This window comes from Callospermophilus lateralis, chromosome 11 (genome assembly GCF_048772815.1).
Source record: "Callospermophilus lateralis isolate mCalLat2 chromosome 11, mCalLat2.hap1, whole genome shotgun sequence".
Lineage (NCBI taxonomy): Eukaryota > Metazoa > Chordata > Mammalia > Rodentia > Sciuridae > Callospermophilus > Callospermophilus lateralis.
Window position 1 is genome coordinate 110723307 of NC_135315.1, and position 15833 is coordinate 110739139.

Sequence of the window (15833 nt, forward strand, 5' to 3'; positions counted from 1 at the left end):
AAATAAACACACATATCCAAAAGTGTTCTTTTATTATTTCTAGTAGCATATATTGCATAAATACTCTATTTTTATATGCACTTTTACAAAAGCGATATAACTTAAAAGTTTTATCATTAGAAATAAATGTATAAAAATAAATATGTTATTATAGGCATTTATTACAAACTGTAGCCCTTCTTAGAAGAAACACACAAACCAATACTTATAAAGTACATATATAATTTATAGTAACACACTTTACTATATACATATGGAAAAAGTCATATTATCTCTCTGTAGAAGAGCTGAACAGACATTCACCAGGATACGACTGTTGGACCAGCTGCTGGGATGGACCTGCTACCCCTCAGCAGCCTCCTCACCATGAGACAAGTAATCTCAATGTCCCTAAGCCCAGGGTACACTGTTCTATGTGCTCCATTCTTGCTCTGGCATTACATCCTTTTGTGTGGTCTCACTGACTTTCTTAAGACACAATTCACTTTTCCACATCCACATTCCCACAGTCGGCTTACATAAGGAGGAAGGTAGACCAGAAGTACCAAACTCATGTCACCTTGAGTTTTTATCAGCACCTCATACTCTGCTGCTTTTCTTGGCCTTGTAGACTTGATGCACTCTTAGAAATACATGCATTTAAGTGAACGACACAGATAAAGACTGAGATGGTACAAGGCGTTAGAGAAGGAGCTATGAGCCTTTCTCTCATGTTGGACAATCTGAACTCTTCACTCTTGATGGAAAAGATGCATAAACATTCGCTGATACCATAGCGGCCATAAGGAGTGCTGATCAAATACTCTCTTTGTACTCCTTTCTTCCCCTTTTGTTAGTGAGGTAAAGTAAGCCATGTCTTAAACAAAATTTCATCTTTCTTCTGCTTTTCATTCCCAACTTGCATGGTACAAAGCATTTAATCAGTACCAGGAAGCAGGGCTTGCAATATAAAAATATTGGCTTATTTTGACAATTGTTTTTGTGATAGATGTAACAAAAGATATAATAATAATAATGCCCTGGGTCTTTTCATGCTATATCATTGCTCACAGGTTAATAATCCTCATTAACTAGCCTATCAGATTTGTAACTGGCAGGATATTCTCATGATCTAACTCATATTTACCTCCACACTCCCATGATCGACACACCTCACTGGCTACTGGCAAGATACACTGAATCCCTCCAGCATTCTTATTCAGTGCGTCAGTCGTCAGTCCTTCCACACTGCCTTTTCCTCAAAACTGACCCTGCTTAACTGCATTCTGCTATCGTGCAAAAGTCTATGTAATGCTTAGGTTTCTTTGAAGGATAGCAATTCTCATGAGACAACACTCCCCCATCATGGGACAGGCACTTCAAGGTTCTCTTTTTGTAACCCTTCCCACAAGTCTTGGAACATGGTGACCATTCTCCCAGCTGCCAGTGTGGGCAAGGTAGCTCTGCACAAGGTCGAGTGCTTTCTGGTTTCACCTCCTTTGCACACTCAGATGCAGGCTGCCCGTTAGTGTCCCGACACTCCACCAATCTTCTCTGCAAACCCAATCCACATGACTTAGAGCATTCACCCCACTCTCCAATGATCCATTCTGAAAAAGTAGGGATAGCATTGAAAGATTCCTTCTTCTTCTTCACGAAGTAGGTGTATTTAATTTTGGGTCGGAGAGCATTGCCCACAGTAAGAACCTGGATGGTTAAGGGCTCTTTGAGTGGGCTAAAGCTGCGGATTCTTTCCAGTGCTGCGGAGGAGACACTATACCATAAGACCATACCTTTGTATGTAATATCTTGCTCTAAAGTGGACAAAGTGAAGTCACCGTTCAGGATATACGTGCCATCAGCAACTTTGATAGCAAGAAAACTGCCATTGTTTCTGGATCCCCTCTGATTCCGGTGTTTCACATCAATGTTTGTGGCTCCACTTGGAATTGTGACAATATCATGATACCCAGGTCTGAAGGCAAGAAAAATAGAGGTGAGTCTCTCATTCATCGGACTAATTGATTGGAATAATTTTTACTGAGGATTGAACTCAGGTGCACTTGGCTGCTGAGCCACATTCCCAACCCTATTTTGTATTTTATTTAGAGACAAGTTTCACTGAGTTGCTTAGCCCCTAGCCATTGTTGAAGCTGGCTTTGAACTTGAAATCCTCCTGCCTCAGCCTCCCAAGCTGCTGGGATTACACACACGCACTACTGTGCCCGGCCCTGATTGGAATAATTTCCAATCCAATTGGAATCTAATCTAATCTAATCTAATCTAATAATTTCTAATCCAATTTCCCCACTGCCATGAAACAGTACATTTAAATTATGAGGTATCTGAGAGATGTATTTTAAAACTTACTTTGCACTAGCAATGGATCCTGATATTTTCTTGCATGTAGATCCATTTCCTCCACAAATACCACATTTGTCGAACTTCTTTTTGGAGTCTATGATGTGATCACAACCAGCTTTTACACACTGTCCTTGCACACAGACAGAAGTGGAGTCTGGACTACATGGAGTACCATCTACAATCTGAAACAAGAAGGTCATATGTCCAGTGTTACTCATCAGAAGAGAAGGAACCTGTGCTATGGTAACTATGAACACTTTTCTTGACTACACTTATTAAAGTAATATTTTTCATATTATGCCATGCACTTTCCTTTTCTTTGACTTTCTTTCAGTGGGTTGTATAAACATCTGAGGAAATTATAGATTTTCTGATTATCTGTTTATTGGCCTATCTTTCCTACAGCTAAGATCAATGAAGCTCTGTGCAGGTCAATTTCTTTTTTTTTAGAGAGAGAGAGAGAGAGAGAGAGAGAGAGAGAGAGAGAGAGAATTTTTTAATATTTATTTTTTAGTTTTTCGGCAGACACAACATCTTTGTTTGTATGTGGTGCTGAGGATCGAACCCGGGCTGCATGCATGCCAGGCTAGTGCACTACCACTTGAGCCACATCCCCAGCCCCTGTGCAGGTCAATTTTTTTACTCCTGTATCCTTAGTGCCTAAAGTAATATCTGACAATAGATGGTGCTTCATAAGTGGTTCATTGAATGCTAAATCTGCTACTTGGGAATATTTTCATAGACTACAATACTAATGACAATCTCAACCAAATTAAATTATATTTTTTACTTCTGAACCAGATTTAACCCCGTGGCCAAACCACAAGAGAAGGATGCTTCTTGTTCAATATACGTGCTCAAACATACAAATTATCAATGCTCAGACTTCCATTTTAATGTTTCCATATGTTACTGCTAGTTACCCAGTAACGAGTTCTTTGGACCATGCCTAAACTATTGTCCAAAACTACTAGTTGTTGTGTTAATATATAATATATTTAACCACAGTTACAGGTGAAACCTAGTTATACAAAAAAGCTCTTGATTTTCAAAGGGTTTTTCTGGTACAAAAAAAGGACTAATGCTAAGCAATTGCCAGAATCTCAAGTGCAGAATTTAAGTTTCATTCATAACTGGAAGCAATAATAAACTCAAAGCAGGCAGTTGCTAAGGCATTTGAAAGAAAAGAAGTCTGAATTTAGACTTCTTTTAAAGAAAGCAAGTCAAGGATGCATGAAAAAAAAAAAAAAGTATCAAGCCAAGACCTTGGCTCCTAGATGGGGGAAAAATAATGTAAAAATGTCTACCTTGGGCTGCAAAACAAAGAAGTAGCCAATTCCTTTGGCTTGACAAATGAGCTTGCACCTGTCCTTTGGTGAGACATCAGCATACTTGGGGGTCCACTCCACCACAGGCCCGCTTCCAAAGGCTTTTGAAAACTCATTGTGTGCCTCACACTGTTCCTCCCTAAAGGTTTTTCCTGGAAAAAAGAATGACATGATGACATTATCAATTTCTGGCCTTGAACTGCCTTTTGTGTACTCATCTTATTTCTGAAAGCACAAGCTCACTGCTGCTCACCATTGTTGTCTGGACAGTCCTCCACGTTACAGGACCTGTAGCGCACTCATTTGCCTTCACAGTACTTTCCTCCATTCTTTGGGACTGGGTTGTCACATTCCCTTATTGTATACTGAACTCCTCCACTGCAGGTTCTCAAACAATCTCCCCAGGATCCCCATGATCCCCAGCTTCCATGAACAGGGGCCTAAAGTGCAACACAAATCATTAGTGTCAGAATTCTCCAAAGAGGCCATTTTAGGGAATAAAAGAAACAATATGAGAAAAAGACTGAATTCCAAAAATAAGCTATCTTGCATTCCCACTGGAGGAATTCCCACAGATTAGGGTATTTATCTTGGCAAGAAATCTTTTAACATCACTTTGCTTTTTCACTTCTGAATTTTAAAGGGGTGTAAATATGTTCTGGGGGAAAAACTCACATCAAAATGCTTCTTGTCTGTCTTGTTCACACACTTGCTGTTGATACACCATTTCCCTTCCCCACAGCTGGTGCCATCCGCCCAGGGGAAGTGCTTGGTTTGGCACATCAGCACACCAGAGGGCGAGTTGACATTGCACCACAAGGTGGCACATGTGCTGGCTGGGTCTGGGCAGTGTTTGGACTCTTCCCCGAACATAAACTGGCACTGCCAGTTAACGTCATACAAGGTGCCAGGGAGATCAGATGGTAGCCTTATGGGATTCTGGGGCTTGTCCATCAAACATTCCCCTACAAAAAAAACAAAACAAAAAACAAAAACACATTATTAATGAGTAGTTAAAGAAATAATGCAAAGTGTAGATCATGGTTTCTCAAAATATTCATCATATGAATTAATACATAGCAAAGTAATCTAATATGCAGAGCTCTGGGAGAAAATGCCAGAGAGATTTATATTATCACTAAGATATTATGCTTAATAGAGGATTTCTGGATTATCAATGACAGGAAGCTATTATTCTGCTAAAATATGAATGAATGGACTCTGGGAGCTACTCAGCCAGAAACATTATCTTTTATCAGGAATTAAGATCTGAATATCTATGAGCTTGACAGTAAAATGTAATTTTGAAAATACAAAAAACTAAATAAAATAAAAAGAGCTTGGTTAATTAGAACTCTATACATGAAAGTTGGGATGTTTTCTAAAGAGAGCAGCTAAAGTATCTTACCATGACCATTATCCAGAAATGATGTGATCATGTAGGCACTGCAGGGAGACCAAGGATGGCTGTGATCCAAATTGGAGAGCATTGAGGCCATCATGTGGGAACCCTGGTTCCCAGCGTTAAGGCTGGCACACTGCTTCGAATCATCATGAAACATGTTCAACACGTGGCCTAGGAAGCAATTGAAAACAGAAACTGAAATACAGATCACTTGAAACAATACTTTTTTCTCCCTACAGGGATTCATCTGTCTCCAAGTCATATTTCTACAGGAAGAAGTCTATTTAGGAGACAATCTATTTTGGAGACAATTTTTATTTTTTTACCTGGTGTACAGAAATTTCAAGTTCCATATATCCATAGTTCATACTATTTTAGGTTTTATTCTAATAAACATGGTCATATTTCAAAGAGCAGAAACTATAATTTCTAAGACACACTGGTACGTAAAATAGCAATATAATCTGCAGACTCTCCTCTCAAATCAATATATTGTTTCATCAGTTTGAATTCATTAATTGGGCTTTAATTTATACTCTGAAACAGACTTACCTAATTCATGGGCTGTGGTGAAAGCAGCTTGTAAACCATCATCTTCTATGACTGAGCAGCTTCTGCTGGGATCACACACAGTTCCAACATCAGCTATTCCAAGAATATCAAATGTCTGAGTCCCACATAAGTCCTATAAGGAGTAAAGATCAGTCTTTATTAATATGAACAATAGGAACCTTTGAATTTTAGTTTCTAGCAAGGTGTGTCTTTATCTACATTTGGGAGCATTTACATTCATTATTGTTTAGCTAAAGACTTTATGTGACTCTAATCAAAACCTGTCCTAATGTTTTTAAAAACTAAATAATGTAAAACTTGAGACATTAAGATTACAGCTCAAACTAAGCAATATGGACCATGCTAACCAATTTAAAAAATTAAGTGAAAAAATATTATAGAAATCTTTTTATTCAGTTGGTATTATGCTGATTCTTAAGTGGACAATATGATCACCTCTCTGGTAAAAAGAATCGCTGTGTCATAGTGTTCTGCATCCCGGTCACTGGGAGGATTGTGCTGTTTTTGCCAGTTGCAGAAGTTCCGCAAAGTGAGTGCAGCATTGGAGGTCACTTCTGGCCCCTTCTGCTCCTCATAGATAACTAAAATCTTCACCACCACGAGGCTGATGGAATTTCGAATGCTAGGGTATTTGTACAACCTGGCTGCCACCAAGAACAAGGTGAGAAGGTAATGCTTTAGGTCACTGCCATGGAACTCTGCCATTGACTGGTAGGCCACAAGCATGGTTTCCACATAGCGGGGGCTGGACACAAATCACTTCTTTCTTATGCTTCCAGTTCCTGTAAAGAAACAAGGACAGTTTGCTTGTGGGTAGTCTCTCCAAGAATAGTTACCTTCCTTGAGTATATAAGGAAAGCCTAACTAGTCAAAGCAAATAAAACCTAAATATACTTAGAAAACAATAACAAAAATATTTGCACGTTTTTATTGAAAATATTATTTTTAAAGTTTTTTTTTCTCCTTTGCTTTAAATAAAAAGACCGAGTACTGCTTGGAGAGATCTGGCTGTTTTCATGTGTAAGAGAGCAGGGTTTCTTTTGTTCCTTTGAAGTCACATCACCCTACTCAGCTGTAGTAAAAACTTGGAGCAAGGGCAGCAGGCAGAGCGCCCTGAGTCACTCTTTCACTCTTGAGGCCAGGACTCAAATCCTGAATGAGATCATCGGGCTCCACGTGGAAAGCATAGGGCAGGGCTGGGGCTGCTGCCAAGGGGCTGGGCCTGAGGAATCTCAGCCTGCATTGCTCAGCTTTCTCATTCCAGGGGTCCCTTGGGTGTTATGCGTTTGCCAATTCCGGGCACAAGGACCACCCACTCTGCCCAGCAGCCTGTTGCCCCAATCTCATTGGCCCAGAGAAATAAGTTTCTGCCTCAAATCACCGTTCATAATTTGGTAAAGAGCCCTCGGACTACGGACTGAGAGCCTTCTCGCCTGCAGGTCCTATACTGGGCTATGACCGTGTAATTCCTCCCAGGAACATAAGAACAAATGCAAAAGGGAAATTCAAAATCAAGACACGTGGAAAAACTCAAGGAATAAAGACATCGGAGTGATAAAGTGGAAAAAATGGATAATAAGCACTGCACACAGAGACTCAGGAGAAGACTGGAGGCGTAGCAGGAAAGCTCGGCGGCCCTTAACACTCAACAGTGCTAGAGTGTAGGATTATGGCCGCGAGAGGGAGCGCAAATCCAGAGGCGAATAGGAGGCGCTGGGAGGCGGGGCAAACTGCGCAAAGACCTCCCAAGCAGGTTCTGCAGAGCGGCCCCGCAGCCGCCAGCCGTCCAGGGTCAGACTTTAAAGAGGGGGAAGGGAACAGAAGCCCACAGAATAGATAACGCAGTAGCGCAGTCGCCTAGGCTCATAAGCACTGTCTGAGTTCACCATCGCTCTTCTGCCTTCTTGGTCTCCGCCCTCTTCTGAGCGCCGACCAAGAGCATGCAAAAACAGTAGTTACAAAACAGCGCGAAGCTGCAACCCAGTCAAAGCGCACACAGAGAATCGTTAAAAAGAAAATCTGGTAATGTATGTGAGCTACTAGAATTGTTTTAGTGTGGACATGTGTATAGAAACTACTAATATGCATATTTTATAACCATGGAAGATTTTTTATTCACATTTTCATACCATAGGATTTACCAGTTAGAAGTAGGAAAGCTATTTGACATTAAGACTGCTTTAGGGAACATATGTTCATGAAGCATTAGTGGACAAATGGTTATTTGTTGAAAATTATTTGATTGCAATTGAGAAAGTAGACACAAAACATCTATTTTTAGCAAGTTACATTTTCAGAACTATGACAAATATTGAAGACAGAAAATTTGTTGTAAATTGCATTAGAACTAAAATATTTATATAAACCCCAAATCATGCATTTGTAGAACTAAGAACAGCATGATCCGAATAAGCCATTCCCTTTGTTTAAAAGATGTGAAGTTGAGCCTCAAAAGGGTTAAGCAACTTGCCTAACATGATAAGAGGCAGAGTAAAATTGGGAGCTTAGAAATGAATGGCTCTGATCCAAAATTTTAATGAAATACTCCTTGGCATTTTAATCTACATAATTGTTTGTAAGCGAGTTTTTTCACACTTATGACTGATTTGTTTCCAATTATTAAATTTCACTTTAATTATTAATATGAATTTTCTAGCAATAAAAAAATTCCACCTTAAGACTCACAGCCTTTAGTACCTCTTTCTCAGCCAACAAGGTGGTGATGATCTACAACAAATGATGTGCAACTTGGTTTCTTAATAGTTCAAGTCAGGAATTTCCAAAGGTTTTACACATCTTCAGTCATATGTAAAAAACTTCTATGAAATTTTCTCTTACCTTCTTGGGATTACATAAAATATTTTTAGAATAGTACAAGATAAAATGTATGTGTGTGTGTGTATGTATATATAATTTTTAAAAAAATAATAAAAACACTTTAGTTAACTATGGAAGTAACCAACTACTTTTTAATTATGTGGCTCTATGAGTTTAAACCAAAAATCAACTATACATTAAAAAGAAAAATACCTCTGACAAAAGTACACACAACTATTTTATCACATTTGAGAGCTCCATTCAGTTGAAATGAAAAAAAAAATCATACATTGCAATCCACTAAAACTGAGATTAAACTCATTCACTTATTCATTCAGAAGATATTAATTTTGTGCACTGTTTAGTATGTATCAATTCTTGACTATCAAGTCTGAAGTTATCTGGTATTCCTGGTTTAATGATTTTCCTTAGCAACAACAAAAACAAAGTGAAAATAAGGAAAGTGAGAAAATATTCTACCACCAGGTGGTGACAAAGATAAAATTTAAAATAGTACTTGAAAAGTGTGAACTTCATGCAACATTTGAAGATCCCAAATACACATGACTTCCAGATGTCGTGTGAATTGAAAATCATATTGTCAAGATGTTTTAACACTTAGAGTGAATTAATATTAGCATAGTACATAGTACTGTGTTTAATACACAGTCATTAGAAGCAGACAATTTCAGCTAGCAGGAGGCATACAAGACCACAGAATAAGAAATTTCAAAATTTTCTACTGTTTTTTTCTCCACCCAGCTTATAATTTATTGATTAGTTGATGCAGGTTGGAGATGTTCTATTTTGAAATTTCAGAGCAACCCCCTTTCTCCCGCCTGCCCTTAACACTATGTAGCTATTTAAGCAGAATCTGGAAATCCATTGTCAAGATATTTGGGTAGGGTTTGCCAAAGATAAAAAGCAGTATTGGATTCTTTCTAAGCCTCTTCCCTACAAGAAGTATCTATAATTCTACAATGTTTCTTCTATCTTATGGATAATAGGTAGCTGAGTTAAGGATTACTGCAGTTCATTGGCAATCCTCTAGGACATATAGAACTGGGAGTATATCAGAATCACTGATAGTTGAGTACCCTTGAATTTTTATGCTATGCTTCTCAGTCTTTGTCATCCATAGAAAATTATGTTTGCCAACCTGGTGTCAATGAATTAAGATGGTTGCAGCTGGAAACACTGTCCCAGAAAATTCTCTTGCTTTAAAGCTCTCAGGCTACCCTTGAAGATAAGGACCCCAACAATGATTGCAATATCTGTCTGAGCTAGTATATTTATGTGAAATTGATTCAGAAGGTGGGCTATCTCTCTTGCTGATTGGTTGTTGAGATCATCAGACTTGGAATCCATCTTTGAGCAGCACCATGTCTAAGTGTGGGAGGAATTCCTATCCCATGCACAAACACAGAGAGCTGGGGGTAGAGATTTAGGTAAATTCCCAGTTAAATTCTCACTTTTTGATTCTGTCAAGTCCTTGCTTTGTGGCTTCTGTGCGCAGCCTTGGGCCTCAGACTCCTCATTTATGAAGTGGAGATACAATAATCTCTGGCCTGAAATGTTGTTGAAAGGATTAAAGATAACACTGGCATATAACAATGATCCATGGATGAATGGGGTTGATTAATATGATGGACTTTGAAATTAGGAAGAGATCTCAAGGGGATCATTGAGAATATAGTGAATGAATTCTGACTAAGCATATAAAAATATACTTAGGAAAAAACCTTCAGTGCTATGGAACAGTTAAATCAGAGACTGGAATGTAGTGGTTACTTTGCTTTTGTTTTTAATTGACCCAAATAGTAGTATAAATTTAAGAAATATAGCATAATATTAAGATTCATGTATACATTGTATACTAAATGATTGAGAATTTAACATGTTCTTCCCCTTAAACATTTAGGATGAGGAGAATGAAAATGGAAGCTCTGTGAAAAGGTGCAAAATTACAGTTAGATCAGAGGAATAAATTCTGTTGTTCTGTTTGCATAGTGGGGTGACTATGGTTAATACTATCTTATAGATGATTTTAAAATGGCACATGTTTTTTAAATGGGTGAGGCAGGTTGGTCTTTCCATTCAGTAAGATTCAATAATTTGAGGTTGTTTATGGTAAATGATGTAGAATAAAGGAGAGTCACTGATTATTGGAGATATGGGGTAAAAAGTCGGATAAGAACTGAATGAAATGATTTTGAAAGTGCAGGGAAGTTAAAAAAAAAGACCTTTCCAAATTCATCAAGGAGATCTGTTCATGAATTGACGTAGAGTTGCTGGTTTTATAGCGATTTTGCCCTTTTACCATGCTACCTCGTTTTTAGGACCCCATCAGTCTGGGAACCCACTCAGACGTTCCTGTGGGAGAACTGTTGGGAGTGCTTGTGCTGGACACCTCCTGAGGCCTGCCCCACATTGTCTTGGCTCCCATTCACTATGCCATTGCATCCTGACCACTTTTGCAACTAGGACTTCAACTCAGTTGTCCCCTGTGCATTGAATGCTTTTTTCCTAGGGATGCCTCTGTATGACAGCCCTACATTTGCAACTGGGGACATTAACTCGTGACAAACTTTGACTAAAGTCTCAGTGGGGATTGGCTCCTCTTTTATCTCTTAAGACAATATGGAGGACCATTATATATGACCTTTCTGATTGTTCTGAAATAATGAAGCCCAAATTGTCCCAGCAGTGACTGGTTGGCTGTGCACCTTTGTATGGATTTCTTCTCTTTTCTTGCACTCTTCCCAGGCCCAGTTTCATAAACAAACTTACCTTTCCCTCAGCCTCTCCACCTCCACAAGGACAGCATGCACCCAAGCCTTTTTCTTAGGCTCTGCTAACTGGGGTAAATGGATTAAAAAACAATGAGTGTGAGAAAATTTTCTAAAAAGGATCACTCTCTGATCATCCTGTGGGATAACCTTCAGGTCTGTCCAGCAGAATGGCACCTGAAGAGAGGAAAAGAGTGATCCAAAGGAGTTTGTAGTTGGATGGCTTTTGATAATTGCTTTGAAGCAGGGCTTGGCAAAATGTGGTAACAATCTGTTTTCATCAATTAGGTTTTACTGGAACAAAGTCTCAATCACTTCTTTATATATTATTAATGACTGCTTTTGCAATACAAGTCACAATTGAGAAATTGCAAAAGAGACTGTATATAGAACACAAGTCTGAAATATTTGTTATGTGGTCATTTAAGAAGAATTTTGTACTGGGGGAGGGGAGGGAGGAAGAGAGGGAAAAGAAAAGTACTCAGAAATGAAATTGACCAAATTATGTTATATGCATGTACAAATATGTAGCAACAAAGCCCATTTTGTGTGTAATTATAATACACCAACTTAAAAAAAAGAAAAAAAAAATTACCAACATGTGCTTTGGAAGCCTTAGAGAAAAAAAAAGAGAGAGAGAGAGGTTACATTTTTCTCTAACTCCTAAATTCAAGGCATGTATGAAAATGATCTTTATCTCCTGCATCCAGAGAACAGACTATGCTGAAAATGTGAAAATGCATAAACTTTCAGTCATTTAATATCAAAGTCAAGGTCATAATGGAGAAAGTACGGGACCTTGAGACATAGGATGGTAACATTTGAATGAACCCTAATTTTTCTGAATCCTTTCTTTTGAACCTTTTTCTCCTGAAAACTTTATTCCCTGGATAAAGTTTTCTAAAAAACACTGGCCTTATATATTAGTCAGGGTTCTCCAGAGAAACTGAGGAATTATGTGTATATGAATGTACGTGTGTGTATAAACACATATCTCTATTTATACAAGATATATGTAAATATGTTTATATACATAGCATATATGTTATATATTTATACAATTCCCCATATAAAATTTATAAGGAATTTATGGCTCATGTGATTATGGAGGTTGAGAAGTTCAATGATCTGTTACCTGAAAGTGGGAGGCCCAGGAAATCCTTGATAAAATTTTAGACTAAGTACGAAGTTTATAGTGGAATCCCCATCCAAGTGTAAGGAAAGACCAATATTCCAACTTAGAAGGTAAGAAGAAAAAAGAAGAAATTCTTCCTTCCTCTCACTTTTGTTCTTTTTAAAGCCTCAACAGATTGGATGATACTCACCCAAATTGGTGGAGCATTTTGCTTTTATGGAATTCACTGATTCAAGTGTCAATCTTAATTGTTTCCTTTGCCCTGAAGAGGGTTTTTAATTTGAAGTCATCCCACTTATTGATTTTTGATGTGACCAACCTCTTCCAAATAGGCCCACTTCATAAACTTTCCACCAACTCCCAATGAATTGCTCCATTTATTGGGGACCAAGTCTGGGACACACAAGTCTCTGGATAAGTTTCCAGATCCAAACTATAACAGTAGCAATGATTCAAGCAATCTTTCTCTTTATCTCCCTACCTACTAGGGAGTGTCTCTGGGAGGAATATCCAGGGTATGTGTGTGGAAGGTGTCACTCACATTCTTTGTTGTGCTTCTCTTTTTTCTCAAGCAGTGGCTGTCTGCTGGTCTCTGCTAGGCTTTATTCTCCTTTTCTTACATCTCTGAAATTAAGAATTAGTCCACTCAAGAGAGCTATGCAGGGCTGGAGAACCATTATCCATGATGTCATATTTGAATTCAGGGTTTTCTAGGATTTTGTTGTGTTATTGAGAGTGCTGTATGCCATGCATTCTTTACATATATAAGCTAAGTAATCTTGATGTGTTAGTATTTCTGTTTCACAGATGAGGTGATCGAAGCTCAGATAACTTAAAAAATTAGCCATAATTGTATAACTAATAATTGGTAGAGTCAGACAATCTGTTATTTTAATTCATTTTAATGAATTACACACACAAACACACACACACACACACACACTTATGTTTAAAACTTTATAAGGGGGAATGAGGAGTATATATAGAGGAAAGAAACTGGCTTAAGAAACCAGATAATTAGTTTCAGTTATGTTACATTTGACCCAATAGATTAGTCACCAATCTCTGAGTCTTAGTAAAATGAGCAGGTTGGACAGCTCTCGATTAAATATTCTATAACTTTTAATGCAATTTTAGCTCTTTGAATGATGGTAGATATACAAATTGATGCATCTTTATTTGAATGGTCTAAAACTGTTACATACATGATTTATTATATAAGTCCTTGGTGACGAAATTATTTCTCAATTGAACTTTACCTTAATTAGAATTGTGTTCTCATCAGAAATGCAAAGCATGCTTTTTTCCTACCTCCAGTGACCACTGTATCTAATGACATTATTGTTACCAGTGTTGGGAAATAATGAATTATAACAGAAAAAAAGTCAATTTTGTTTTATATAATTCAATCTGTAGAAGAACTACAGAATATCATGTTGTACTAAGGGTTTTGGTTTTATTCCCAAAAGAATTTAGTGCCATATTTTGTATATTCTAGAACTTAAAATACCATATGTATGTTTTTATATGTATTACTGAAGAAATGGATTCCAAATTTTCAATATTTCACTAATGCAGAAAATAGAGAATAAAGACTTCAGTTTCATGACTGTTTGTTTAAATAAATGCATTAGACTCTGAGTAGGTGGAAACAATGTTCTGGGACTCATTATCATCTCTAACATTTACTAAACATTTATTTTATACAGACACTGACCTGCAAAATTCACATCTACTATACAAAATAGCCAGAAAGCTAAGTTTAAAAGGGAAAGTTACACCAAAGAAAGAAAAATATACGGTAGGATTTTATATCTTTCCATTAGAAATCATGTTTATTAGAAATAAACATTTCTACCTAGAGAAAGAATGGGACACTTGCTTCTACTTATTGAGCAACTGGCATGTTTCCAAAGTCAAGGCAACTGCACAAGCTATTTATGTTTCACATAAAAAATTAGAGAGCAATAAAAGAAACAGGTGAAGTCAAAGGGAACATTACGAGATCTTCTGACACACACATGTTAAACACAAGCTCTGCTCTGAACACCTGTGCACCAAGGGAAGAGAGAACACGTGCAGACATGATGAGAGAGCCACAAGAAAGGAGGTTCACGTAAAGTGGCTTTTATTGTCTATTTTGGTAAAATTACAAATTTTTAAAAAGTGAAAATTCACGATGTCACAAGCAACAAACCAAAAGTATAAAGGAAAAACAATACAAGGTGTTTTTTTTTTTTGATATTGAGGATTGAACCTAAGGGTACTTAACCCCTGACCCACATCCTCAGCCCTTTTTTGTATTGTATTTGAAGACAGGGTCTCGATGGGTTACTTAAGTCCTCTCCAAGTTGCTGAGGCTGGCTTTGAGCTCCTGATCCTCCTGCCTCAGCCTCCTGTGCTGCTGAGATTATAGGCGTGTGCCACCATGCATGGCCTACAGAAGGCTAAGAATAAAAACGAATTAATAAATAAACACTCTTTGTCATTTATACATAGCTGGGATCTCAGCACTTGGCTTATGAGACAAAACTGAGAAAGTGGGTCACCCAGGTGCCATGTTGAAAAGAAATCCTTGTTTGTTTGTTTTCCCCTTAGTTCCTTGGGATGCAGTATAAGTTATTTATTTATTTAAGATGTTTTGTTTTTTTTTATGTGTTTGTTGCCATAAACTTCCTGCTTAATACTAGTTTTTGTGTGTGTGTGTGTGTGTGTCCCATAGGTTTTTGTATTTGGCATTCCTATTTTTATTTGTTTCAAAATATTTTAAAAATTTCTTCTCAATTTTTTTTCTTTATCCATTGGTTGTTAAAAAGTAAGTTGTTTGATATCCATGCATTTGTGTAGTTACAGAAGTTTTCTTGTTGTTGATTTCCAGTTTTTAATGCACTGTGGTTAGAAAAGATATCCAATGTGACTTCAATCTTTTAAGTTCATAGAAACTTGTTTTGGGACCTCTCAGATGACATAACCTGGAGAATGCTCGATGTGCTAATAAGAAAAATCTACATTTCATAGCTTTTGGATAGAATGTTCTGTAGGTATCTGTTAGATCCATCTGGTCTCTGGTTCAATTTAATTCTGCTATTTCTTTGCTAATATTTAGTCTCAATTATCTATTGCCAAAATAAGGCATAATGTCTCCAATATTATTGTATTGCAATCTCTATTTGCCTTTAGGTTTACTGCTTTATATATTTCAATGCTGCAAACAATTTTTTATTGCAAAAATTATGATTTGCTCTTGTTGAATGACCTCTTTGTCATTATATGTTATGATTTGGATGTGAGGGTCCCCCAAAATTCACATGTGAGACAATGCAACAAGCTTCAGAGGAGAATCGATTGGGTTGTGCTAATCTTAACGCAATCAGTAATTTAATCCCCTGATAGGGATTAACTGAGTGGTAACTGAAGAAGTGGTAGGGTGTGGCTTGAGGTAA

The 15833-nt window shown here is 37.5% G+C and overlaps 1 protein-coding gene across 1 annotated transcript; it reads right to left on the reverse strand.

The window, feature by feature from the left end:
- Positions 1-1132: 1132 nt before the first annotated feature.
- LOC143410760 (A disintegrin and metalloproteinase with thrombospondin motifs 1-like) lies at positions 1133-13067 on the reverse strand. Its single transcript, XM_077110664.1, is given in 12 exon segments — positions 1133-1954; positions 2350-2525; positions 3651-3823; positions 3925-4111; positions 4347-4636; positions 5080-5247; positions 5629-5761; positions 6085-6431; positions 7337-7446; positions 7536-7622; positions 11257-11324; positions 13011-13067. Coding segments are annotated over 12 exon segments (2496 nt in total). The 3' UTR covers positions 1133-1254.
- Between the last annotated feature and the right edge of the window lie 2766 nt (positions 13068-15833).